Raw genomic sequence first — 27,663 nt, 5'->3', positions numbered from 1 at the left:
CAAAAGAGTGAGAGGCAGAAGGACAAAGACAACACCCCTGCAGCTCTCCAGATAGTCTGCAAACATGCCTATAAGGAACTTCCTGCTTGCCCCCTGGCATCCATAAGGGCTGAAAACTGGCTCAGGATGCCTCTTTTGGGACACTCACAGGTTCACTGGCAAGAGCTCACCTGGGCCTTGCTGGAGCTGGCCTCTGGGTCCTGCCTGCCTGCCATGCACTAGGCTGAACGTGGTAGAGGCCATAAAGCCCTGTGTCTCATGACTACCTTAAGCGCAAGAATTGTTATGCCCATTTTACAGAGGAGGAAGCTGGGGTTGGAGACAGGAAGTGACTTGTTCAAGGTCACTCACTTTAGGTTCTGAAGCCACATCTGATCTGAGCCTAGGCCCTTAACTGCTGGGTGACATGGTTGCAAGTCTCCTTGCTCACTACCCATAGGGCAGGTCAGGGAGGGACCTGTCTCAAGGCAGTGGCAGTTTCCATTTTTCAGGCAAAAAAAGGGACTGGTTCAGCTTTGGGGCTGGCTCTATGAGTCCAAGATTCTATGTGGGCTGGAATCCCTGGGACCAGAGCCTAGCCAGGATGGAGGAAGGGAACATGGGCTTTAGAGTCACACAAATGTGAGTTGGAAATCCCAGCTCTGCCCTTACTGGCTGTGTAATAGTAGACAGTCTTTTTACCCTGCTCTGAGCCTGAGTGTTCTCTGTAAAATAAGAGACAACCCTTACTTCCTTAGATTCAATAATGTATTGCAGTATTGCAAAGGACCTGGGAGGTGGTGGGGCTTTTTTTTTTTTTTTTTTTTTTTTGAGACGGAGTCTTGCTCTGTCACCAGCCTGCAGTGCAGTGACACGATCTTGGCTCACTGCAACCTCCGCCTCCTGGGTTCAAGCGATTCTCCTGCCTCAGCCTCCTGAGTAGCTGGGACAACAGCCGTGCGCCACCACGCCTGGCTAATTTTTTGTATTTTAGTAGAGATGTGGTTTCACCATGTTGGCCAGGACGGTCTCGATCTCCTGAACTCATGATCTGCCCGCCTCGACCTCCCGAAGTGTTGAGATTACAGGCGTGAGCCACCGTGCCGGCCGGGCCTCCTTTTTTTGCTGGTTTCCCTCCTGTTTTTTCAGAAGGGACCACTCCAGGAGTCAGAAAAGAACACACACTATGAAACTTACCCCAAACTCAGTAATGCTGGAAGCGCCATACTTATTGCAAAAAGTAGCAGGACTCTTGCTCCCCAGGGTTGGCAGATGCCAGCAACAGGATTCCAAAAGCCCCACGGAATGCTGGGCTACACCAGGCCCAAGGTCCCCAAGGCGCTGAACCGAGCTTCTCCCTAGAAGCACTGCTGTCCCCTCAACACACCTCACATCAGCTCTGCCCCAGAGAGAAATGACAAGCACATCAGTCCTGCTCTTGCCAATTCCCACTACAATGACCAGTCCACTCTCTCTTCCTTCTGGACCCTTGCATCCAGACTTCCTAAAGGCTGAAGATCTTCTATCTCTTTTGCCAAGTAGGTGGCAGCGTGTAAACATATTTAGAGGGGACAGCTTTATTCTGCATGCCAAGACCCCTTCTCAGTTTTTCTACCTCTGGTGCTTTCCAGCAACTAGAGTTCCTTTGAAACTGTCAGGCCTGTAGACTGCTAAGTTCTGGGGAGCCTGAACTCACACCCAAGACTGACTGTCATGGCCAGGAGAGAATGAACACCGTTGGGTTGTAGCCTCTTTTTTTTTTTTTTGGAAATGGAGTCTCGCTCTCTCGCCCAGGCTGGAGGGCAGTCACTGCTAGCTCCGCCTCCTGGGTTCACGCCATTCTCCTGCCTCAGCCTCCCGAGTAGCTGGGACTACAGGTGCCCACCACCACGTCCGGCTAATTTTTTGTATTTTTAGTAGATACGGGGTTTTACCGTGTTAGCCAGGATGGTCTCGATCTCCTGACCTCGTGATCTGCCTGCCTCGGCCTCCTAAAGTGCTGGGATTACAGGTGTGAGCCACCGCGCCCAGCCTGGGTTGTAGCCTCTTTAGGGAGATGGAACACCTGTGTTCCCCTCAGGACGTACGACCTCAACCCAAAAGAACAGATTCACTTGCTGGGGGAAAAATAAGGCTGCCCCAATTTATTAAAAGGAGACCTAGAAATTCTTTAACAATAATAATAATAAAGGATAGTCTTTGAGGCAGCAATTCACTTCTAGAAATTTATCCTGCAGATGATACCTAAGGTGGGCAAAGTCATATGTATGAAGAAAGTCACTTCAGCAGAAGTGTTTAGAGAGTAGAATGCAGAAAATAACCCAAGTGTTTGTTCGCAGAGAGCTTGTTGAATAAATTACACTCACAGTGGGACACATCATAGCCACAAACGACCCAGACCTGCATGTGCCAAAGTGGAACTATCTCTAAGATAGTAAGTAAATCACGGCAAGCAATTCCATCCTTTCCCCTCTTGGATCTTGATTACAGAGCCTGGGAGGATATGCGGGGGCTGCTGTGGGCCCTCGACTACCTTCGAGGCCAGAGTCTCACCTGAGCAGGTGGAGGGGAAAGAAATGCTCTTGTTTCAGATCATTTTCTCGTTTACTTTCTTTACACCACAAACCCAAGGACAAATCATGTAAAAAAATCTCCCAAATTCCAAAGGGCCTGTTTAAAGGCCCGCCCACCAGCACACCCCTCACTATAGTCCAATCCAGCTGAGGGACAGCTTCTGGCTCCCTTAGAACTTCAAGGGTCAAGGACACTGGGCAGCTTTCTCTCCTTTCCCTGAAGGTTCTGAGCAAGTCCTGGGTGGCCTCTGGCAGATATCAGTCCTTCCTGAGAAGAAGGACTGAATCTGCTGAGCCAGCTTCAGGCAGCAAATCCAATTTCCAGACCTCTCTCTAGATAAGATCTCCAGGGGGCACTGAGAAAGCTTCTCTCCCCTGAGGGTCTCTGCTGTTCAGGACCCCATCAGTGGGCTGTAGTATGCTGAACTGGGGTGGATATTGCCAGAGGGAAGGGTTGCTCTTAGGGCTATTGGAAGGCTGAAGATTTATCGCTTTATAGATGTGAAACATGAAGAGGTTCACCTCCCTGGTTAAATGTGGGCAGAGGAAAGGTGAAGGAAGGAAAGCTGCCCTTCTCCCAGGTGCTGATTCAGGCGAAAGCAAAGGGAAGCCTGGCCCAAGTCCAGACAGGAGTCTACAAGACCTTCCAACTGATCCTCCCCCGAGAGGGTATGCCCAGGGTTTACTGAACGAAGCTGGCAGATTTCACTGGCCATTATCTTCTCCTTGAGCCATCCCTATCTCTGCACTATCATTCACTCTGTCACCCAAACCAAGGACCTCAAGGTTACCTGTCACCATTCCTCCTCCCTCTGGCATCACTTCCAAACACTCCCAGAGTCCAGTTGATTTCCCCCCAAACAGCTCATCTCTGCTCTTCTTCTCAACCCTATTGCCTCTGCCCTGATCTAAGCCCCTCTCAGCCCTTGCTGGGATTACTGCAACAGCCTCCTATGGGGACTCCAACCTCTCCCCAACCCACTCCATCCTCCAAAGCAGATGCAGGTCTAACGGTATGTTTCCTCCACTTAATGCAAGGCATCCATCACCAACAGAATACAAAATTCAAGCATCTGAGCCCTAGTGCCTGCCTACCTTTCAGGCACATCCTGCAGTCAGTCCCTTCACACTCTGGGCTAGAACTCCTGTGGTTCCTAAAGTGCCACACAAATTACCACATATCCGTGCTTGTGCCAGGCTGCTCCCCCTGCCTGGAGGGCTTCATAGACCCCCAGAAAACTCTATTCATTCTTCATGATCCAATTCAAGTTCTTTTTTTGAGACAGGGTCTCACTCTGTTGTCCAGGCTCGAGTGCAGTGGTGCGATTACAGCTTACTGGGAGTTGGGAACTCCCAGGTTCAAGTGATCCTCCCACTTCAGCCTTCCAAGTAGCTGGAACTACAAGTATATGCCACAACGCTTAACTATTTTTTTTCTTTTTTAATTGTTGTAGAGATGGGGTCCCACTATGTTGGCCAGGCTGGTCTTCAATTTCAGGGCTCAAGCGATCCTCCTGCCTCGGCCTTCCAAAGTGTTGGGATTATAGGCGTGAGCTGCTGTGCCCAGTTCCAGTTCAAGTTCTAAGGGCTCTCTGAAGTTCTTCCCAGTCTCCTCCTCATCCTAGAGCTCAATCACTTCTTCCACTGGGTTCCCCCACAGGCTATAGACTTCTGTGAGAGACTTGCCAAACTGTGCACATGTTAACTGGTTAGGAGCTTGCCCCTAGATCACAACCTCCTCCATGGTAGGGCCTGCCTCTCCATCCTCCTCCTGCCCCCAGGACCCAGCAGAGTCCCAGCCACACATGGGAGCTCATGTATGTGGAATCAGGGCTCTGTATTTTGAGCTACCACACTCATCAGTGTGTGTGATGCCTCTTGATGCTGCTTATTCAGGTACCAGACTAGGGTTGCTAGCAGGGACACACAGAGAAGAAATTCTAAATACATTTACTCCCATGTATACTTTTTTTTTTTTGAGACAGGGTCTCACTGTGTCACCTAAACTGGAATGCAGTGGTGCAATCTCGGCTCACTGCAGCCTTGATCTCCTGGGCTCAAGAGATCCTTCCACCTCAGCCTCCCTAGTAGCTGGGACTACAGGTGCGTATGACCATGCCCAGCTAATTTTTGTATTTTTTGTAGAGACGGGTTTCGCCATCTTGCCCAGACTGGTCTTGAACTCCTAGGCTCAAGCGATCTGCCCATCTCAGCCTCCCAAAGTGCAGGGATTATAGGCGTTAGCCACCGCGCCTGGCCAACCCATGTATACTTTAAAGTACTATTTTTTTCTCAGCAGTCCTACTTCTATTTTTAAAAATAGTTCTTTTAAAGAGCCAAGCTGAATCATCTGCATGGCTCCCATACAGACTGGGTAAACTCCCCTTAGATTTTCTTTTCAGAAAGAATAAAACTCTGTGATCTTGTGATCCCTCAGGACACTTCTGACAGCTCAACGGGACATAGTTCTAGTTGCCATGAATTGCTGCAACTAATTCCTAAAAGTTCTTTCCTGTAGCCTGTAATAAGAGCTAACATTTACTACTCAGTGTCTGTTAAGTACTCATCCTGTAACATCTTACTTACTCCTCACAACTGCCCTATTAGGAAGGTACTCTTATTGTCCCCATTTTACAGATGAGAAAGCTGGGGTGGAGAGAATAAGTAATCCCTAGTGACCAGCAGGGATAGAAGTAGAACACAGATCTGTCTGATGGCAGAGCCAAATAAGCTTTTTTTTTGAGACAGAGTTTCGCTCTTGTTGCCCAGGCTGGAGTGCAATGGTGCGATTTTGGTTCACTGCAACCTCCGCCTCCCAGGTTCAAGAGATTCTCCTGTCTCAGCCTCCTGAGTAGCTGGGATTACAAGCATGCACCACCACGTCCGGCTAATTTTGTATTTTTAGTAGAGAAGGGGTTTCTCCATGTTAGACTGGTCTTGAACTCCTGACCTCAGGTGATCTGCCCACTTCGGCCTCCTAAAGTGCTGGGATTACAGGCGTGAGCCATCATGCCTGGCCTCAAATAACCTCTTAACTATTACAATCTACTGCCTTCCCCAAAGGTCAGATTAAAAGCACAAGTTAGCAAACACAGCACCCTTTACAACTGGCCTTCTGAGAGGGCAGTCTTATCTCCCCAGCTGCTCAAGCAACCTACAATCCCAGGAAGAGAGGGGCACATGTGCCAGGCACTTCTGCGCCAGGCAGAGAAGCCCAGGCCAATGCAGGAGCTTGCCATCTGGCACTGGTTGTACATGGTGCTTCCTCAGCAAAGATCCATCGCCCCAGCACCAACTCTCCTCTCTCAGAAGCCTAGGTTTGTCTCCGAAGAGTTCTCCAGCCCTTCAGTCGCTCCTGTCCTCCTCCTTCCCTCCTCTACTGGGACTCCAGTGAAATCTTTCTAAAATATGTAACCAATCATGTCATTCCTCTGCTTCAGACCTTTTCACTTGCTCCCGGCTGCCCTGGGCATGATATCTCAAATTGCTAATATGGCATTCTTTCATGAACCTATACTGCTTCACTTGCACCATATCAACTTCCATACCACTAGATTGAACAATCTGAGATTTCTGGAATAAACTATGAGTTTATTTGTCTATCTCGCTCTCAAAGTATTCATTCTCACCTGGCTAAGCCTTCCCTCCTCTCCTTTTAGACTCAGCTCCAGCATCACTTCTGCCAAGCCTTTCCATGGCACACTCCCGTCCCCACCCCACCCCCAAGGCTGAGCTCGCAGCTTTCTCCCTTTCTCCACTGGGCTCCCACAGTACTCTGTTGCTGCTGCTATTAGCTTCTTCTTCTTCTTTTTTTTTTTTTGAGACAGAGTCTCACTCTGTTACCCAGGCTGGAGTGCAGTGGCTTGATCTCGGCTCACTGCAACCTCTGCCTCCCGGGTTCAAGCAATTCTCCTGCCTCAGCCTCCCGAGTAGCTGGGATTACAGGCCTGTGCCACCATGCCCAGCTAATTTTTCTATTTTTAGTAGAGATGGGGTTTCACCATGTTAGCCAGGCTGGTCTCGAACTCCTGACCTCAGGTGATCCACCCGCCTCGGCTTCCCAAAGTGTTGGGATTACAGGCATAAGCCACGGCGCCCGGCCACTACTAGCTTCTTTTTTTTTTTTTTTTTTTTTTTTTTGAGACGGAGTCTTGCTTTGTCGCCCAGGCTGGAGTGCAGTGGCGCGATCTCGGCTCACTGCAAGCTCCACCTCCCGGGTTCACGCCATTCTCCTGCCTCAGCCTCCCGAGTAGCTGGGACTACAGGCGCCCGCCACCACGCCCGGCTAATTTTTTGTATTTTTAGTAGAGGCCTCCCAAAGTGCTGGGATTACAGGCGTGAGCCACCGCGCCCGGCCTACTAGCTTCTTTAGACCACATTTCAACCATTTGTTTACAGGTCTATTTCCCTTAATTAGACTGTATGCTCCTTGAAATAAAAATAGATAACATTTATTGAATTCTTATTATGTGGCAAACACGGTTGTATGTTTTACATGTTAACTTTTTACTCTTCATAATATCTCTCTCTGTTATCATCCTTGTTTTATAGATGAAGACACTGAGGCACAGGGAGACTAAGCAATGTGCCCAGGTACACACAGCTGGAAAGTTGCTGAGCCAGAATTTGAACTCAGGAAGTCTGGCTCCAAAGCCTACTCTTAACCACTATGCTGTCTAGCACTTGCCTCTAGGCAAGGACTCTTGTTGTGGTCATGTGAGAAATGAATGAATGAATGAATGAGGACTGTCTAGATTAACCCAACCAACAACTTGCACAGCACGGCCATTAGGAAGCACTAAAGGAGCTCACAGGCACTGTTTACAAACAAGATTATTTTGGCCCTACAATTACACTTTCTGCTCTTGCTTATCTCACGCAAAACTACTCAAAGAGGGAAAGGCGCCCAGCCCAGTATGCCTACCCTCTTCCCCACTGGTTCTCAAAACCAAAGCAAAACCAACCGGTTTCCTCCAGTGACTTAAAACAGAGCAAAGTCTATCCTGCCACACAGAGGGCGGCTGTCATCTCTTCCTTCCGCTAACAAAAGGGCTTCAAACCTGGGGATTGGGGTGGGCAGAAAACTCGGCATCAGGAATCCGAAAGTCCCTACCTACTGGCTGGAAGGCGGGGCCAAGTGGCGTGGGAATGGGCGGGCCTGACCGGCTCGGCAGGTGAAACACTGACCACAGCAAGCTCTCCTTGGAAAAGGCCGGCCAAACGTGGCCTTGGCAAGCAGGTAGCTGTGACTCGTACCTGAACGCCGCCCGGGATATGAAAATTCCCCAGCAGCGGTAGCGCCCGTGCCAGAGTGAGGGCTCTTGGAGGAAGCCCTGGCTGGCCCTCCCTGGGGACTCGTTCTAACTATCAAGTCACCCTCGGGATTAGGAGGGAAACACGGAGAGGCAGAAGGTGTCTTTTTGGAAAGATCTGGCTGGATTCACACGCCGGTTGCTTCATTCACTGGCTGGGTAACTCTGGGCAAAGCTGGCAGTGCCCACTTCCCAGAGCTGCGGCGGGGACTGAAGCTCCCGCGGCCTCCCGGTACCCGGCGCGAGGCAGCCCTCGCCCCTGCCGCCGGGGAAAGGCAGAGCCCCCAGCGGAGGAGGGGGCATTCGCCGGGGCCATTTCTGCTGCACCCAGATGGCTTCAGGCTGTCACTCCGATTCCACCGCCGCGGCCGCCGGGGCCCGCCCCGCCTACCCGCAACCCCCACCCGGCTCCCCGCTCCGGGACCCCTGCCCTCACCTTCGCCGGGTGGTCAGAGCTATTCGCCCATAGCCCGTAGCCCAGAGCCGGGGCTGCTCGGCTCTCCGTCCCGGGGGGCCGGGGCCGGGCTGAAGGCGTGCGAGCCTCTCACCGCCGCCTCCCAGCGCAGCCACCCGAGCCGCCGCCGCCGCCGCCGCCTCCCTCCATGGCTGCGGCGCCGCCACCTGACAACGGAAGTGACGCACCGCCCCCCTCCTCCCCAGCCTTAGCCGCGGCCCCGCCCCCCAGGCCCCGCCCTCCGCCTGCGTCTCCAGCCCCACGGCTTTCGGATTGGGGCGCCATCTTGACGATGGGCGGAAGACTTCAGGCAAGAGGCCAGAGTCCGATTGAGGATTGGTTCAGGGTGGGGTCTGGGCGAAACCTGTTACACGATTGGAGGCCGAGGCCCTAATGGGGCGGTACTTACTTACGCAGATCTATATCTGCGGCGAGGCTCGGACGGAGGCACCGCCCCGCCCGACCCCACAGAACCCCGCGGGCCCTACACTCCCCCTGCCGAGGTTGAAGTCCCCAGCGGTTGGAAGATCAGCCAATTGTATGTAGTGTATTTATCAGAAAAGTGACTCATCCTTGATCCTCATTTCCCGGTTTGTGGAACTCTGTGAGGAAAGCACTGCAGTTAGGCTCAATAAAAGACAGAAATTCCTGTCGCAGCGCTCATAATTCATTTCCCTCTAGGTCTGTCGCCTTTGTAGAAACCCCGAGGATGGCAACCTTCAACCTGGAGATCCCTGAAGCCTTGACCAGGGAGGTTTACAGTGAAGCGTTCCTATTAGCGACTACAGCTATCTAACCTCAGTTCCTCCTGCTGCAGTTTCGGTCCCTTTCTCCTCCTCCTCCAGCAACCACGCCCTCCATGAATCAGCTTCTTGCACCAGCAGATGAGCCCTTTAAAGGGATTGCATCAGGCAAGTGACTCACTGGGGCCCTCTAAGAGCCTGGCTTCCCTCCCTTGGCATGCAGAAGCAGCTAGAAGGGCTCAGTGGCAGCAGCACCAGCGGCCGTAGCCCCACTCCCTTGTCCCAGAGGTGTGAGTCAGGGTGTTTGCTGCTTATGATGTCTAACTCTTGGCTGTCTTTCCAGCTGTCCCCTGGGTCACTCTATATCCATGTGTGGGCACACGTGTCTAAGCTTGTGTACACTGCTGGGTTTTCCTAGGGTGTGTGGCCACTTGTGTGTATGTGCATTTGTCATCTCCACATAGGCAGTGCCAGGACACAAGAGCTGATATGAGTGAAGTCTGGCTGCCTCTACCTGGGTCCTTTGTCTCTGAATGCCTGGTGCCCACTGAGCTGCTGATGGGGCTGACTAACAAGAGTAATCAGGACAGCTCCCACCGTTCTGCCACACTCTGCATGGAGCACTTGAGACAGTGTTAGGTAGGAGGCTGTTTACAGCTGAGGAAGCCAGTGCTCAGAGAAGGAAATTAATGTGCCCAAACACACACAGCTAATAATGGCAGGGCTAGGATTCAAATCAAGTCTGATGGATTCCAAAAAACTTGGCTTTGAATCCCTGCTGCATCACTTACAAGCTGGGTGACTATGTGCAAATTGCCCAATCTTCCCCTTCTGTCCAAACAGGGATAACGCTTGGGGGATCACTGTGAGGACTCGGAGTTATAGAAACAGCTTTTTGCAAGACCCAGTGAGCGCTCATACTCATCTCAGTTGAAGGGCTTCAATGAGGTGGGTGACCAAAAGACAGGCATAAAGAAGGCCCCAGCCCAGCAAGCTCCTCTCTCTGATAAAACAAAAAGCCTAGGGATTCCGGAAGCCCTGACTCTGACAAAAATGAGTTCTGGGTTTTCCAGAGCTCTAATTATCAGCTAGATGAATCACTCTGCGCTGACACCATCATTCCTACCCCCAGGAGACTCTCAGCTGATTGAAAATATAGGATTTTAACAAAGGAGAGGAGGAGGAACAGAAAGCTAGGAGGAGAAGAAGTAATGAATAGAAACCAAAGGTGCCAGCCAGAGGAAATGAGAAACTGTCATCAGGACACTAGCATGAGGAGAACGCTGGGACACACACACACACACACACATTCACACACTCACGCTGACATACTCTTGCTGGCTCTCCAACTCTAGGCTTACGGCAGACGGTGCTGCCATAACAAAGTGACGCCTGTCACAACAGCATGAGATGGTGGCTTGACAAGGTATAGGCAGATCTGCCTATCACAGAAGGAGGGAAAGAGACCTTCAACCCCCAGGGGCTTCCTCAGGCTTCTGAACCCTCGTCTCCATTACTGGTTGGCTCTGGCTTCTTTGTCACCAAATCGTAAGGCCTAAATCTGGCAAATTTTGAGTGTCAGACCTACACCCTGTGGCTAGGTACCACCACTGTGGTGAACAAAGGCACCTCTTATACTCTGTCATCAGTATGATGCCAAGAGTGCTGGGAAACAGAATAGCACAGCAGTTAAGATCATCGAGTTGGAGTCACACAGACCTGAGTTCAAATCCCCATTCTGTTGTTCACCTTGAGCAGGCCACATAACTTCCTTGAGCCGGTCACATAACTTCCTTGAGCCGGTTTGCTCAAATGTAAAATGGTGCTATTAATATATGGGGTTTTTATAATGATATAATAAGATTACTTTCAGGGCTGGGCGCAGTCGCTCACTCCTGCAATCCCAGCACTTTGGGAGGCCGAGCTGGGTGGACTGTCTGAGGTCAGGAGTTCGAGACCAGCCTGGCTAACATGGCAAAACCCCGTCTCTACTGAAAATACAAAAATTAGCTGGATGTGGTGGCTGGTGCCTGTAATCCCAGCTACTTGAGAGGCTGAGCAGGGGGAATCACTTGAACCTGGGAGGCGGAGGTCGCAGTGAGCCAAGATCGCACCATTGCACTCCAGCTCAGGCAACAAGAGTGAAACCCCATCTCAAAAAAAAAAAAAAAGGATTATTTTCATTCCACAAGATTGATGGAGTGCCCACTATGTGCAGAGCACTGAGCTAGATGCTGGAGATTCGGCATAACCAGACAACAGCTCTGCCCTTGTGGAGCATCAGAGCACCCAGCACAGGGCAAGTAGTAAAATTCAACAAAGAGTAGCTATTTTTTATTTATTTTATTTTAGAGACGGGGTCTTGCTCTGTTGCCTAGGCTGGAGTGCAGTGGCACAATCACAGCTCACTGCACCCTCAAACTCCCAGGCTCAAGAGATCCCACCTCAGCCTCATGAGTAGCTGGGACTTACAGGTGTGTCCCACCATATCCTGCTAATTTTTTAAAAAAATTTTTATAGAGACAGGGTCTCACTGTGTTGCTAGGGCTGGTCTTGAACTCCTGGGCTCAAGTGATCCTCCCACCTCAGCCTCCCAAAGTGCTGGGATTATAGGTGTGAACCACTGCACCTGGCCAGTAGCTATTTTTCATGACCATTATGGTGCCCATCTTGGCACTCTGCCTCTAACTTAGCCATGGGACCTGGGGAGAGCCCCTTTCCCTCTCTGAGCCTCAGTTTCCTCAGCTGTAAAATGACAGAGTTGGACTGGGTCAGTAGAAGCAGTTCCCAACTTTCCCACCTTCAAAGCCTTTTTTAGTCTTTTTCCCTCTGCCTCCACACTATCCAGAATCTGGTGGGACAGTAACACTTTGCATTGTTTTTCATCTTTTCCTTGGTGTTCTCCCTCCTTCTCTTACACAGATAAGTTACTCTGTATTCATTACTTCGGGAAACAAATGATACAACAGAATGCAGAGCCTATTTTTAGCTTCTGAATTCCAAAAGCTTAGCTTTCAGGGAGGAATGGACAGAATTTCTGTGCAGACACATATTTAGAAAACTATAACGGGGATCTGGGAGTCTGAGATTGAGGAGGGGGGTCCCTGAGAAGAGAGAAGCTTCTCCTCAGTCTTGTAACTGGGAATATCATCTGGGTCCAAGGGATTGAGAAGCAGAGAGGAGCTGTGCTCCTTTTCCTGGGTGGGGCACCAGGGAAGTCACAAAACCCTCTGGAGAAATGGCTGCATGCTGCATTTTGGACAAACAGGGCCTAACTCACCTAAGACTCAAGAATTTCCTAGGCCTAACATGGCCTGGGGAAAGCAGAAAAACAAAACAAAACAAAACTGCACACCTGAGAGGGGTATGGGTTACACTTGGAGGGGTCTTTTGGTGGGGGGATGGGGAGCAACTCAGCAGCAACCTTCATGGGCTGATGACAAAAGGTCACAACCAAATGAGAACATCTCAGTGGATGCTAGTGTGACTGGATGACCAAATCAGACTATGCTTCCCATGCTTTGGCACCTTGAAAGGAAGAGCCTTAGAATTCCAACATAATGCCAAGGAAAATGGGGGAACTGTGAATTGACTGCAATTAACTTTCTGCCACTCTGGCTGAGTAGGGCAAAATACAGGAATTCAAGTGAGTTAAAGAAAATTCAAGTTCTGTTTCTTGCACACCAGAAACTGGAACCAGCTACACTCTGTCCACAGGCCTTGTGTCATATGCCCCACCCCCTCCCATTTCTCCACTCTCATCTGCCTCCCTCTCCCCCAATAGCCACAGTGTTACTATTATTGTCCCAAATCCCCAAGCTTTCCCATCCCAGGACCTTTGCACAGGCAGTTTCCTCTGCCTTGTCCTGGCTTTTTAAATGACAGGCTTCTTCTCAGTTTAACTACTTTCCTGCTGGGTGGGGTGGCTCAAGCTCTTAATCCCAGTGACTGGGGCCAAGGCAGGAGGATTGCTTGAGGCCAGAAGTTTGAGACCAGCCTGGACAACATAGTGATACCCTGTCTCTTAGGGGAAAAAAACAAAAGTTACGAAATTAAGACACCACAGGTGTGTGGTGGCATGCACCTGTAGTTCCAGCTACTTGGAAGGCTGAGGCTTGAGCCCAGGAGTTCAAAGCTGCAGTGAGCCATGATCGCACCACTGCTCTCTTGCCTGGGCAACAGAGCAAGACTCCCTGTCTAAAAAAAAAAGATTTCACTTCCTCAGACTACATTTTCCAAAATAAAACTACCTGTTATTGTCTCTCAAAAGGCCCTGTTTATTTCCTTCAGGGCACCTGTAAATATTTTTACTTTTTTAATTTATCTGTTTCCCTCACTAGACTGTTCACTTCCTGAGGCAAGACCCTTGTTCATCTTGATGTTCCCCAGTTGCTACCACTGTGCCTGGTACATAGCTGGTGCTCAAGAATGACCTGTGGAATGGCTGACCAGTGGCAGTTGGGGAGTTCCTGGCTTCCCACAGGCTGGTGGGCACTGGGCTCCCTCAACCCCTTCCTGGGCCCCTGACAGCCTTTTCCAGCAAGCCAAGACCAGATTACAAAAGACCCACCTTTGGGGTTTAAAGTCTCAGCTGTGCTCTAACCGAGGGGCCTGGCAAAAATGTGTCTCTGCAGGGCCTGGTTCCCCTCATTATCATCTGTCTTCCCAAGACCTTGCCTAGGAATGACAGAGGGCCACTGGGATCTGGCACACGACACTTAAGAAACATGTCTTGAGCCTCTCTTCTCAGCAACCCACACTAGCCTTACTGCTTCCCTTGCTGCTCTGCTGAGGACGGGGAAGCCCTTGGTGTACCATCACAGCCTCAGAGCTCGACCTTTCCTGCATCCCTAAGCCGAACCCCCAGCTAAGCCCTCTTCCATTTCTCACACACGGGCACACATGTGGGAGAGGTCTGCAAGGGAAGCTGCTGTGGGACTCCCACCAGTTCCTCATCTCTCTCCCCACTTGCGAGGGTATGGTGACGTTCCCACAGCGAAGGCCTTCCCTCTGCACCTGCCCTCTGGTTTCTCTTTCCAGCAGTCACTTTGTGGTGTCAGTCAGTCCTCTTAACTCCAGTTGTCAGAGGGGCCAGAAAATTCAGAAGTTTTCTCTGCTAGGACCCTCCGTTCTCCCTGAAGGCAGAGGGCAGAGTTAAGGGGCTTCTAGACCTGTAGGCAATAAAATAAATACAGTATGCAAAAGAATCACGGTGGATGGGTGGATGTGAATGCAGATTCCTGGGTGCTAGACTCCAATTCAAGCCTGGGTAAGGAGGAGCCAGGAAAGTGCATTTCCTACACACATCCCAGTTGGTCCTGATGAGGTGGTCTGCAGACAACACCTGACACAGACTGAACTCGAATGTGAATGCAGTGCCCTTGGGCTGCTAACGTCCACATGAACATTCCTCTCAAATCTCCCTCAAGAATGACAGCATCTTAAGGTCGGGGCCCTGCTTTATTCAAAACTCTGCCACAGCAGTTCTCAAGCTGGATTTCATCTTTGGTTTTTTTTTTTTTTTTTTTTTTTTTTTGAGACAGTCTCACTCTGTTGCCCAGGCTAGAGTGCCATGGCGTGATCTTGGCTGACTGCAACCTCTGCCTCCTGGGTTCAAGCAATTCTTGTGCCTCAGCCTCCTGGGTAGCTGGGACTACAGGTGCATGCCACCATGCCCGGCTAATTGTTCTATTTTCAGTAGAGATGGGGTTTCACCATGTTAGCCAGGCTGGTCACAAACTCCTGGCCTCAAGTGATCCATCAGCCTCAGCCTCCCAAAATACTGAGATTCCAGGCGTGAACCACTGTGTTCAGCCTCATCTTTGTTTTCTTTGACCACCTCCCCCACTAGGATATAAGCTCCGATGCAAAAAGGTTCAAATCTCACCTGATAATGTGTGCTTGGCCAGACCCGGTGGCTCATGCCTGTAATCCTACCACTCAGGGAGGCTGAGGCAGGAGGATGGCTTGAGCCCAGGAATTCAAGACAGCATGGGCAACATAGTGAGACCTCGTCTCTGTTGAAAACAAAACAAAACAAAACAAAAAGATGATGTGTGCTTAGCAGAAGGCCTTGGCACATGGCAGGTGTGGTGTGGATATCTGATGAGTTCAAACTCTCTGGTTCCACAGGAGAAAGTCACTTTCTTTTTTTTTTTTTTTTTCCTGAGATGGAGTCTCCGTCTGTTGCCCAGGCTGGAGTGCAGTGGTGCGATCTCGGCTCACTGCAACCTCCACCTCCTGGTTCAATTCAAGCGATTCTCCCACCTCAGCCTCCTGAGGAGCTGGGATTACAGGTGTGTACCACCACGCCTGGCTAATTTTTTTTGTATTTTTAGTAGAGACGGGGTTTCACCATGTTGGCCAGGCTGGTCTCGAACTCCTGACCTCAAGTGAGCCACTTTCACTAAGACAGTTGTTTGCCTGTGGCAGGCCTAGAATGACAACAAGGCAGCTACTACAAGGACGTGGGTTCTAACCCTGAGAACCCAATAACTCTCAGATTAGAGATGGAATTCCTGCTCCCACAGGTACAGGAATGTGTGTGCCAAGCTCCCACACCCCAGGGGAGGAGGGCCCAGGATACTCCAACCTCTCTGCTTCAGGAAACAGCAACGAGACTAACAGCCTCTTCAACAAGGACTCTGAATAGAAAAGCCATCTTCCACCTGACCAGACTGAAGTACTCTCCTACCATTCTAAAACTGCTACATATTAGAATTGCCTGGGAAATTAAAAAAACTCATAGCCCTCAGACCATACCCCATACCAATGAAATATGAATCTGTGAGGGTGGGACAGGTGATTCCAATGTGCAGCCAAGCTTGAGTCTGCCCCCGACTACACAGGACGGTCTGGGAGCGCAGCACACAGAAGAGAAAGCCTGGGGCACGGACCTGTTTGTATCCAAGTTGGGTTTCATGAGAAAATGAACACAACTGCAAGAGAAATGGAGACACTTAGAGGTGGCTCAGGCTGAGCATGTTTAATTATCCTCACTGGGAGAGTTGAAAACTACTTGACAGGTTCCATAATCAATAAGTCAGAGATTCAGATCATCAAAAAGGGGGATTGTCACCTACCCCAAGGCCACAGATAGGATTCTGGGTCCCAGAGTGAGTCTGGGAGGTGGAACCCTGTGAAAGGCAGCTTTGACAGGTGGTGTCTGTTGGACACCAGCTTCTGGCCTGGCCCTGCTTTCTTCTCGGGTTCCAGACAAGGTGTGAGGGCAGGGAGCTGGCTCCGGAGATCACTGGAGGACTCCGAGTTGGGGCCAGGGCTTGCTGAGGGCCTCACTTACAGTTTTTGGAGGGAAATTCCCACCGGCCTTGGCCCTTGCCACCAAAGTTTCGCACCCGATGGATAATCTGCAGCTGCTGCTCAATGGTCGAGGTGATGTTCACGTCATCTGGGATGTGGACGTAGCGGACATTGCGGCCTGTCACAAAGAGGTCATCCAGCTTGACCTGATGCCCCCAACGGTCCGTGTAGGTGACGTTGGCCAGGCGGATGTTCATGAAAGCATCGACGTTGTCTATGCGTCCGTGGGCCACGCTCTCATCCCGCAGGTCCACAGTGGTTACCCGGCCCTGGAGGCCCTGCAGTAGGATGATCAGGCTGTTCTCAGAGATGGTCCGCTCCTTCACTGAATGGCTCACCGCCATTCTTCCACACCAGCTGCCTGCTTGCTGTGGACAGGAGCACACAGATGGCAGCTATAGCAGGGTAGGGGGTACAGTTGCCAACTCACCTCCACCAGGTTCTCAAACAAAATTCCCAGCACAGACCACCTCTGCAATTTTTGTATCTGTGGACACAGATGCTTCCCGCACATGTCTCATAGAATCCTCACACCAACTTGCAAGCCAAGGATTACTTATGCTCATTTTATGAATGAGAAAAATATGGCTAGGATGGCCAGGCGCAGTGGGATACACCTGTGGTACTAGCTACTCAGGAGACTGAGGTAGGAGCTTCACTTGAGCCCAAGAGCTCTGCTGACCTGCTTGGGCAACATAGCAAGACCTCAACTCTGATTTTTTAAAAAAACCTACAAGAAGGCTGGGCGTGGTGGCTCAGGCCTGTAATCCCAGCACTTTGAGAGGCTGAGGCGGGCAGATCACGAGGTCAGGAGATTGAGACCATCCTGGCTAACATGGTGAAACCCTGTCTCTACTAAAAATGCAAAAAAATTAGCCGAGTGTGGTGACAGCGGGCGCCTGTAGTCCCAGCTACTCGGGAGGCTGAGGCAGGAGAATGGCGTGAACCCGAGAGGCGGAGCTTGCAGTGAGCCAAGATCGTGGCAGAGTGACTCTGTCTCAAAAAAAAAAAAAAAAAAAACCTATAAGAAAACGGTGAGCATTGGCCGGGCACAGTGGCTCACGCCTATAATCCCAGCACTTTGGGAGACTGAGGCGGGTGGATCACCTGAGGTCAGGAGTTCGAGACCAGCCTGGCTAACACGGTGAAACCCTGTTTCTACTAAAAATACAAAAAATTAGCCAAGCGTGGTGGCACACGCCTGTAATCTCAGCTACTTGGGAGGGTGAGGCAGGAGAATTGCTTGAACCCAGGAGGCAGAGGTTGCAATGAGCCAAGATTGCGCCATTGCACTCCAGCCTGGGCAACAAGAGCAAGACTCTGTCTCAAAAAATAAAGAAAATGGTGAGCATTTCTATTGAGTCAGAGACAAGAAAAGGATGCCTTTTATGGCTTCTAATCAACAGTAAAATGTAGGTAATGGTCAATGCAATGTTCAAAAAACGATTACAGAAAGAAGGGAAAGAATTTAGAGAAACAATAATTATAAAGGAAGATCACTGTCCTTGTTTGTCAATTATATGATTATCTACACTGAGAATGCAAGACAAATTATTAGGACTAACAACAAAAGTCTATCATTCCTAATAATACATTAATTTTAAAAAATCAATAATTTTAAAAAAAGAAAAATATGGCTAGGAGAGGTAACTTGCCCAAGGTCACAGTAAATAAGTGGAATTGCTGGAATTCAAATCCGTAGCCACAGGCCGGGCGTGGTGGCTCCCCTGTGTAATCCCAGCACTTTGGGAGGCCAAGGTGGGTGGATCGCTGGGGCTAGGAATTCAAGACCAGCCTGGCCAATATGGTGAAAACCCATCTCTACTAAAAATACAAAAATTAGTCGGGCATGGTGGTGAGCACCTATAATCACAGCTGCTCCGGAGGTTGAGGCAGGAGAATCGCTTGAATACGGGAGGTGGAGGCTGCAGTGAGCCAAGATCACGCCACTGCACTCCAGCCTGGGTAACAGAGAGACTCTGTCTCAAAAAAAAAAAAAGAAAATCCATAGCCGTCTGGCTCCAAACCTCACACCAGGTGTGCATTAGAATCATCTGGCGAGTTTTTAACCCAACCTCCCCACCCCAGAGATTCTGATTCGTTTGGTTAGAGGGGTGGGCCCAGGTATCCTATTTTGTAAAAGCTCCCGGCTGGGCGCGGTGGCTCATGCCTGTAATCCCAGCACTTTGGGAGACCGAGGTGGGCGGATCATGAGGTCAGGAGATCGAGACCATCCTGGCTAACATGGTGAAACCCCGTCTCTACTAAAAATACAAAAAAATTAGCCGGGCGTGGTGGCGGGTGCCTGTAGTCCCAGCTACTCGGGGGGCTGAGGCAGGAGAATGGCGTGAACCTGGGAGACAGAGCTTGCAGTGAGCTGAGATCGTGCCACTGTACTCCAGCCTGGGCAGCAGAGTGACTCCATCTCAACAAAAAAAAAAAAAAAAAAAAAAGAAAGCTCCCCAGATAACTCCAAAGTGCTGAGGGGTACTGGTTAGAAATGTGCAATCTCAGGTCTCTCCCCAGGCCTGTTCTGAGATAAAATCCACTCCTTCACTGAGTGGCTCACTGCCATCTTCCACACTGGCTGGAAACAGACTGCATTTTAACATGACCCCCTACGTGAATTAGATACACGTTAAGGTTTGAGAATCATTGGTTGACACCAGTAGTTCTCAAACATTAGTGTGTATCAGAATCATCTGAGGGGCTTGTTAACTCAGCTTGCTGGGCCCCACTCCCAGTTTGACTCAGGTCTGAGGTGAGGCCCAGAGATAGTCATTTTGAACATGTTCCCAGGTGATGCTGATGCTGCTGGTCAGGGGCCCACACTCTGGGAACTATTGGTCTACACCATGTAGCTGTTATGTAAGTAGAAATTAAGGTAATGAGGCCGGGTGCAAGGGCTCACGCCTGTAATCCCAGGATTTTGGGAGGCCAAGGCGAGTGGATCACCTGAGGTCAGGAGTTCAAGACCCGCCTGGCCAACATGGTGAAACCCAGTATCTACTAAAAATACAAAAATTACCTGGGCATGGGCGCACCTGTAATCTCAGCTACTTGGGAGGCTGAAGCAGGAGAATCGCTTGAACCCAGGAGGCAGAGGTTACAGTGAGCCAAGATTGTGCCACTGCACACTAGCCTGGGTGACAGAGCGAGACTCTCAGAAAAAAAAAGAAAAGAAATCTGGATAATGAATTGGGGGAAAAAAACCCCAACCGGTATTATATAAGGTACATAGGTTTTGAAGGTAGAGAAACCTAGGTTGGAATCCCCACTCCACCCCTAATTATGAAAACCTAGAAAAGTTAATGTCTCTGAACCTGTTTCCACATTTATTAAACTACAGGCGAAACAAAGCTATCAGAATCACACTCCACTGAAGGTACTCTCCTTTGATTTCAACATGCCCTGATATTGTATTAGTGCACTATGTCTTACCTATCCCTTATTTTCAGACCCTGAGTTAAAGGGGGTGGAACGCTCTCTCTTTACGACCTCACTCAGCATCCCGTCCAGGGCTGTGCAGTGTGACACTAAGCGTGGCAAGCCAGACTAGGCCAGTGACGAGGGGGCCTGGGAGCTAGGTCCCTGGGCATGGCCTAACGACCAGCCACCCGGCTGCAGCCTGATTAATCTGCGATCAAGCAAAGGTATGGGGCTGCTGCTGCGACTGCAAAGAGCAGTCACCGGACCTCGAGTCAGGCCCGGGTTCTAGAACAGGCTTTGCCACCTCCTAGGAGGGCGATCACTTAGCAAACCACTTAGCTTCTCCAAGCTAGCTAAGCTACCGGTAAAACGGGATGAGCACCGCTTACTCAGAGCAGCGGGAGCGGGTCTGGGGAAAGGAGCTATACTCGGTAAATGGGGAAGAAAACGCTTCCTGGGCTCCGGCACCTCCTTCCGGAGGTCCTGGCATCCCCCGCATTCCGCCCCGGGGCTCCCTGCACCGCCGACCCGGACCCACCACGCGACATTCCTTCCGCTTTCCCCGTCTGGGTCGCCGCCGAAGCTAGCGGGCGCCTGGACTGGCTGCCTCCCGCCGCCTGCAGCAGGACGGAGAAACCATGCCGGCGACCGGGCCGCTCTGTCCTCCGGGCGCAGAGTGCGTCAGTGCTCTGCGAGTCACCGCGGCACGGAGAAACTACAATCCCCAGAATGCTTCGCGGCGCGGGGCTCGTGCTCCGCAAATCCCGGCCTGCGTCATTGGAGTCTCTTTCACTAGAGTCGTTCATTCATTCCGCACGCATTCATTGAACCGGCGACCTGGGCCAGGCTCCTTCCCAGGCTCCGGCATAGAGCGGTGACCAAGATCAAGTGGCTCCCTGAGCTGATGGCGCTGCAGGGGAGAGAGTCTTAAGAAAACAAAGAAGAAAAATAGGGAAAAATTTCTTCAGAAGATTAAGTGTGATGTGATGGTAACAAGGTGGTCTTTTATTGGATTGTCAGGGGTGCCCTGAGAAGGTGACATTTGATTTGAGATTAGTGACATGAAGCCAAGCTTGTGAAAACTATGGGAGGAGCATTGCAATTAGAGGGAACAGTTTGTTAAGTAAAATTTATAGGAGGCAGGGCCGGGTGCAGAGGCCCACACCTGTAATCCCAGCACTTTGGAGGACAAGGCGGAAGGATCACTGGAGCCCAGGAGTTCGAGACCAGTCTGGGCAACATGGGGAGACCCTGTCTCTACAAAAAATAGAAAAAATTAGCCCACCGTGGTGGCGTACACCTCTGGTCCCACCTACTTGGGAGGCTGAGGCAGGAGAATTGCTTGAATCCAGGAAGTGGAGGCTGCAGTGAGCTCAGAAAGTACCACTTCATTCCAGCCTGGGCAACAGAGCAAGACTCCGTCTCAAAAAAAAAAAAAAAAAAAAAATTGGAGGCCATTGGTTTGAACAGGGCTCCTGCACCAAGCCCAACAGACAGAACCAAAATGGAGTCACTCATGCTAAAGTTCTACATCACCAAGTGGAAACTAAGTTGTTTATCTGATATTCTGATAAATCAGAAGAGTGAGAGATAGCTAGATCTCCAAACCATCCCGTTTTAGCTGGCAGGATAAGGAAGTCCCCTCTGCTTTAGCCTTCAAAGTTACAAGGAAAGTAACTTTGAAACAACCAATCTTTTTGTTTTCTGTTTCTGCTTTCCTCAGCCCTTTTCTGTCTGTAAAACCAATCTCTGCTCAGCTCATTTGAACACTCATTCCATTTTATAGAATGAAGTGTTGCCCTATTCTAGAGTTGCAAATAAAAGTGAAATTTAACAAATTTGGCAAAAAAAAGTCAAATCACCAATTAAAAGTTAAATTTTTTCTTTTCACAGTTCATGCAAAGAACCTGGGGGAAATGACCTTGACAATTTAGGAACAGGAAAGGCCAGGGAAGCTGGGGAGAGTGGTATAACAAGAGGCCAGAGAGGAAGCAGGAGCCAGAGCATATAGGGCTTTGTGAGCCAAGGTAAGGAGTTTAGATTTCATGGTTAGGAGTGCAGCCTCCAGATACAGTGCCTAGGTTCAAATCTACTCCTGGCTAATTGTGACTTTGGGCAAGTTAGTATCTTCTCTGTGCCTCAGTCTTCTCATCTAGTACTAGAAGTGCTATGACAGGCTATTGAAAGGGAGCGACGTGATTTGATTTACTTGTAGAGACAGGTTCTCACCCTGTCATCCAGGCTGGAGTGCAGTGATGTGATCATAGCTCACTGCAGCCTCAACTACCTGGGCTCAAGTGATCCTCCTACCCAAGCCTCAAGAATAGCTGGGACTACAGGCACACACCACTGTGCCCCACCTGATTTACATTTTTTTAAAGTCACTCTGTATAGCCTTGGAAAAATTACTTTCTTCCTCAGCCTCAATTTGCTTGTTATGAAAACAAAAAATTAGGCCTTTCTCAGAGAACTGTAAGATTTAAGTGACCTTCATTAATGTGTGAAAGCATCTGGCACAGAGAAGAAGCTCAGTAAATTAGGCTTCTTGGCTGGCTGGGGGTGGTGGCTCACACCTGTAATCCCAACACTTTGGCAGGACAAGGCAAGAGGACTGTTTAAGCTCAGGAGTTTGAGACCAGCCTGGGCAACATAGTGAGACCCCATCTCTAAATTTTTTTTGTTTTTGAGATGGAGTTTCGCTCTTGTTGCCCAGGCTGGAGTGCAATGGCCTGATCTCGGCTTACAACTTCCACCTCCCGGGTTGAAGCAATTCTCCTGCCTCAGCCTCCCAAGTAGCTGGGATTACAGGTGTGCACCACCACACCCGGCTAATTTTTGTATTTTTAGTAGTGACGGGGTTTCTCCATGTCAGTCGGGCTGGTGTCGAACTCCCGACCTCAGGTGATCTGCCCGCCTTGGCCTCCCAAAGTGCTGGGATTACAGGCGTGAGCCACCCAGCCCGGCCAAAAATGTTTTAAGAAATTAGCTGGGTGTGGCCGGGCGCGGTGGCTCACGCCTGTAATCCCAGCACTTTGGGAGGCCGAGGCGGGCGGATCACGAGGTCAGGAGATGGAGACCATCCTGGCTAACACGGTGAAACCCTGTCTCTACTAAAAATACAAAAAATTAGCCGGACGTGACGGGGGGCGTCTGTAGTCCTAGCTACTCGGGAGGCTGAGGCTGGAGAATGGCGTGAACCCGGGAGGCGGAGCTTGCAGTGAGCTGAGATCGCGCCACTGCACTCCAGCCTGGGCGACAGAGCGAGACTCCATCTCAAAAAAAAAAAAAAAAAAAAAAAAAAAAAAAAAAATTAGCTGGGTGTAATGGGTGCGCCTATAGTCCCAGCTGTCACAAGAACCTTAGGGTGTCACTCTGCCATCCGGAAACCTCTGTGGCTAGCAGCGCCTGTGCTTGACTTTTGCTTGTGCCTGCTGGGCTCGTTCTGCCCGCTCAGTCTGGCAGGCTGGGCTCAGCTTGCACTACGGGCTTGGATCCCACGCCTGCCAAAGGCGTGCCAGGTGTGGAGCAGTGAGGGATGTGTGAGCGAGTGAGCACAGGGTCCGACCATTGCACACAGCCAGATAGGCCGGCTGCTGCAGCGGGTGGGCAGCTCCAAGCGCCAGCACTGGCAGCTCCAGGCGCCGGCACAGGCTTTGGCTCTGTGCAAGGCTGCGGCTGGACCAGACATACCGTAAGTGGCTTCTGCTGTGGGCACCAGCATCTGGACAAGGGGAACACAGTGGTGGCCGAAAGCTCAGAGACACCAGGAACCACAGAGCCACAAAGAGGGTGTTACACTGTGTCACAGCCCTGGCTTGTGGAGCCCGGAGGTCTGGGCCCCAAGAAGGGCTGCAGCTCTTCACCACACGAGGAGCAGGGGCGGGGCATCTTGGGGGGCGGGGGGGGGGGGGGTGTTTCAGTCCATAGGTGTTACAGCTCTTTCAGTCCTACCGCTCAGTGCTGCCCTGCTCTGGCCCGTGGTTCCTGGGCTGGCTAGGCCCAGCCACCGCTTCCTGTCATGTGGCACAGCTACCCGCTGGTGGAGGGTGGGCCCCCGGAAGGGTCACCACTCTTCACTCCTGCAGTCTGGGAGTGTGTCACCACCCGCAGCTCAGCGAGCTGGCCAGGAATATGTTATACTCCTTTCACTCCCACTGTTTGGCAGGTCCCAAGTTCTTGTTTCGCATTCAGGAAGAATGAGGTTATGTGGATAACTGGAGGGTAAGCAAGCTGGAGGGAGCTTTATTGAGTGACAGAACAGCTCTCGGGAGACCTGAAGTGGGTGGCTCCTTTCCGCAAGCAGGTCCTGTGGAGTGTCTGAGACTGGCTGAGTCTGGGGTTTTCATGTGCGAAGAATGGAGGAAGTGCATGCTGGTTGGCCCATGGGTGGCCATGGGTGGGCCTGGAAAAAGTACCATCCAATTGGCTGGAAGGCATCAATGAAGTTCTTACTCCTGTCCTGGATTCCACCTGGAACTGGCAGCCCCACCCCCAGGCTTCAGGCCACCCCTGGCTTGAAGGTGGGGCTTCACTGGGCATCTGCCCCTTCTGCCTAGGAACCTGACTGCCTCCTGGCACTATTAACATGCTGTCTGCTGGTGCCCAGATTGCCTGCGCTGATGGGAGCCTGCAGGCCTGCACCAAGCCACCCTCAGTCCCCTGGCCTCCATCCCATGCTTATTGGCACAAAGTCTGGGGGGGTGCTGAGGCAGCAGGGGTTGGTGTGTCAGTGTCGCCCACAGTGCACGCACATCAAGCTGGGTCACAACAGTGCCCGGGCTTAGCCACAACTTTGCTCTGCACTGGAGTGGGTGCCAAGAGTGGGGAGACGCCTGGGAGTGGGAGCAAGCACTTCTGAGCCTGCGGGGGCAGGGGCTTTCTGGGCCCTCAAGAGCACAGGGATGCCCGGGTCTGGAGCCATGGCTGGGTTGCTGCAGCTGTGCCCAGGAGTGAGGGCTCCATGCCCCGTCAACTTGGTAGGGTGTGGGGCTCCTGCTGGTATCATCTGTTTCTGGCCCCTGCTGGCTCCACAGAGCACGCAGCCCCAGCTGCACCTCTGCCTGGCATGAAGTGGTTGAAGCTGGCTGCTCCAGATGGGCCGCTGCTGCCATCGCAGCTACGTGGGAGGCTGTGGCTGGAGGATCTCTTGAGCCCTGGAGGTTGAGGCTGCAGTGAGCTATGATTGTGCCACTGCACACTGCACTCCAGCCTGGGTGACAAAGACCCTGTCTCAAAAAAAACAAAAAACAAACAAAAAAAGAGGCTTCTTTCATTCCTTCACTCTCTCATTCATTGATTTCCATCTCTCCTAGGAGGCTTCCCTTTTTATCAGCAATCACAGTTGGGCTCTTCTTATTCTAAAAATAAAATTGTCTTTCTCCTCCATGCAATCTACTGTTTTCTTACTTTCCACAGTCAAACTTCTCAAAAGGCCCTTATGCCAGCCTTTCCTCAAGTATGATCACTTTTCCAGCTATCTATGTGAGACTGGATTTGCTTCTCTTCTTTTAAATATTCAGTCTCCATAGAGACTGTCAAAAGTTGCCAATGCCGACTATATTGCAAGTTTTCATGGCTGGGTGTTGGGATTTTTCAGTGAGCGAGAATTGTGCCTCAGATAAACCTCATTGTTGATAATACTGCTACTTACATAAGTTTTAAACTTATGTTAGTGAGTTTATGTTTATATATATATATACACTTTTTTTTTTTTTGAGACACAGTCTTGTTCTGTTGCCCAGGCTAGTGCAGTGGTGTGATCTTGGCTCACTGCAATCTCCATCTCCCAGGTTCAAGTGATTCTTCTGCCTCAGCTCCCTAAGTAGCAGGGATTACAGGTGCGTACCACTATGCCTGGCTAATTTTTGTATTTTTAGTAGAGACAGGGTTTTACCATGTTGGCCAGGCTGGTCTCGAACTCCTGACTTCAGGTGATCCACCTGCCTCGGCCTCCCAAAGCATTAGGATTACAGGCATGAGCCACTGTACCCAGCCTATATTTTATATATATATATATATATATATATATATATATGTAAATGTATGTTAGTGAGCTTATATATTTTATGTATATACAAATGTATGTTAGTGAGTTTATATATTTTATATATATACAAATGTATGTTAGTGCGTTTATATATTTTATATATAAATGTGTTAGTGAGTTTATATATTTTATATATACAAATTTATGTTAATGAGTTTATATTTTTATATATAAATTTATGTTAGTAAGTTAATATATTTTATATATATAAATTTATGTTAGTGAGTTAATATATTTTATATATAAATTTATGTTAGTGAGTTTATGTAACTTATATACATACATATTTATGTTAGTGAGTTAATGTTAGTGAGTTTATATAATTTATATATATAAATTTGTTAGTAAGTTTATATATTTTATATATATACAAATTTATGTTGGTGAGTTTATATATTTTATATATATAGAAATTTATGTTAGCGAGTTTGTTAGTGAGTTTATATAATTTATATATATAAATTTATGCTAGTGAGTTTACATATTTTATTTTATTTATTTATTTGTTTATTTATTTATTTGTTTGAGACGGAGTCTCGCTCTGTCGCCCAGGCTGGATGGAGTGCAGTGGCGCAATCTCGGCTCACTGCAAGCTCCGCCTCCCGGGTTCACGCCATTCTCCTGCCTCAGCCTCCCGAGTAGCTGGGACTGCAGGCGCCGGCCACCAGGGCCGGCTAATTTTTTTTTTATTTTTAGTAGAGACGGGGTTTTACCGTGTTAATCAGGATGGTCTCGACCTCCTGACCTCGCGATCCACCCGCCTCGGCCTCCCAAAGTGCTGGGATTACAGGCGTGAGCCACCGCGCCAGGCCTACATATTTTATATATATATATAAATTTATGTTAGTGAGTTTATACATTTTATATATATATAAACTTATGCTGGTGAGTTTATATATTTTATACATGTATATATATAAATTTGTAAGTGAGTTTATTATATATTTTATATATAAAATATGTTAGTGAGTTTATATATTTTATATATAATATAAATTTATGTTCATGAGTTAATTTCTGAATTAATATTACATTTTTATTTTAATTTCCAATATGACAGAAAATACATATAACCCACATAATCTGTCAATCATTTTGAAGAGTATGTAGAGGTTCCAAGACCAAGAAGAAGTTTGAGAACTGCTGCTGTACAGTGAGGCTCCCACTTTCTTTTTTTTTTTTTTTTTTTTGAGACGGAGTCTTGCTCTGTCGCCCAGGCTGGAGTGCAGTGGCGCGATCTCAGCTCACTGTAAGCTCCGCCTCCTAGGTTCATGCCATTCTCCTGCCTCAGCCTCCCGAGCAGCTGGGACTACAGGCGCCTGCCACCACGCCCAGCTAATTTTTTATATTTTTAGTAGAGACGGGGTTTCACCATGTTAGCCAGGATGGTCTCGATCTCCTGACCTTGTGATCCGCCCGCCTCGGCCTCCCAAAGTGCTGGGATTACAGGCTTGAGCCACTGTGCCCGGCCTGTTTTTTTTGTTTTTTGTTTTTTTTTTGAGACGGAGTCTGGCTCTGTTGCCCAGGCTGGAGTGCAGTGGCGGGATCTCGGCTCACTGCAAGCTCCGCCTCCCGGGTTCACGCCATTCTTCTGCCTCAGCCTCCGAGTAGTTGGGACTACAGGCGCCTGCCACTACACCCAGCTAATTTTTTGTATTTTTAGTAGAGACAGGGTTTCACCGTGTTAGCCAGGATGGTCTCCATCTCCTGACTTCGTAATCAGGTCCGCCTCAGCCTTCCAAAGTGCTGGGATTACAGGCGTGAGCCACTGTGCCCGGCCGAGGCTTCCACTTTCTCACACCAATGG

At 49.8% G+C, this 27,663-nt stretch overlaps 2 protein-coding genes and 1 non-coding gene across 6 annotated transcripts in view; all 3 read right to left on the bottom strand.

The window, feature by feature from the left end:
* Positions 1-15,034, bottom strand: part of STK40 (serine/threonine kinase 40) — a 53,047-nt gene extending 38,013 nt beyond the window's left edge. For 3 of the 4 annotated variants that reach the window (XM_055391940.2, XM_055391951.2, XM_063700306.1), the window contains exon 1: positions 8,301-8,488. The gene's annotated coding sequence lies outside the window, so the exon portion shown is untranslated. Of the gene's footprint in view, positions 1-8,300; positions 8,489-14,948 lie in introns of those variants that run through there. The other variant, XM_063700305.1, reaches the window with a different exon arrangement.
* A 997-nt stretch (positions 15,035-16,031) lies between these two features.
* Positions 16,032-20,529, bottom strand: LSM10 (LSM10, U7 small nuclear RNA associated). The gene is made up of 2 exons (XM_004025468.3): positions 20,349-20,529; positions 16,032-16,749 (listed from the first exon to the last, which is right to left on the bottom strand). Exon 2 carries the CDS (start codon positions 16,723-16,725, stop codon positions 16,354-16,356), a length of 372 nt encoding a protein of 123 aa, XP_004025517.1. The 5' UTR covers positions 16,726-16,749; positions 20,349-20,529; the 3' UTR covers positions 16,032-16,353.
* Positions 20,530-25,329: 4,800 nt separating this feature from the next.
* LOC129530086 (U4 spliceosomal RNA) lies at positions 25,330-25,468 on the bottom strand. The gene has a single exon (XR_008675628.1). It is a non-coding gene; the product is annotated as a U4 spliceosomal RNA (small nuclear RNA).
* Positions 25,469-27,663: the final 2,195 nt, after the last annotated feature.

The sequence above is a fragment of the Gorilla gorilla genome, chromosome 1 (genome assembly GCF_029281585.2).
Source record: "Gorilla gorilla gorilla isolate KB3781 chromosome 1, NHGRI_mGorGor1-v2.1_pri, whole genome shotgun sequence".
Taxonomy (NCBI): Eukaryota; Metazoa; Chordata; class Mammalia; order Primates; family Hominidae; genus Gorilla; species Gorilla gorilla.
This window is presented reverse-complemented; position numbering and strand designations above follow the sequence as displayed.

Coding starts and splice junctions, on each gene's coding strand:
- LSM10 (XM_004025468.3), bottom strand. CDS start 16,725: ATGGCGGTGAGCCATTCAGTGAAGGAGCGGACCATCTCTGAGAACAGC.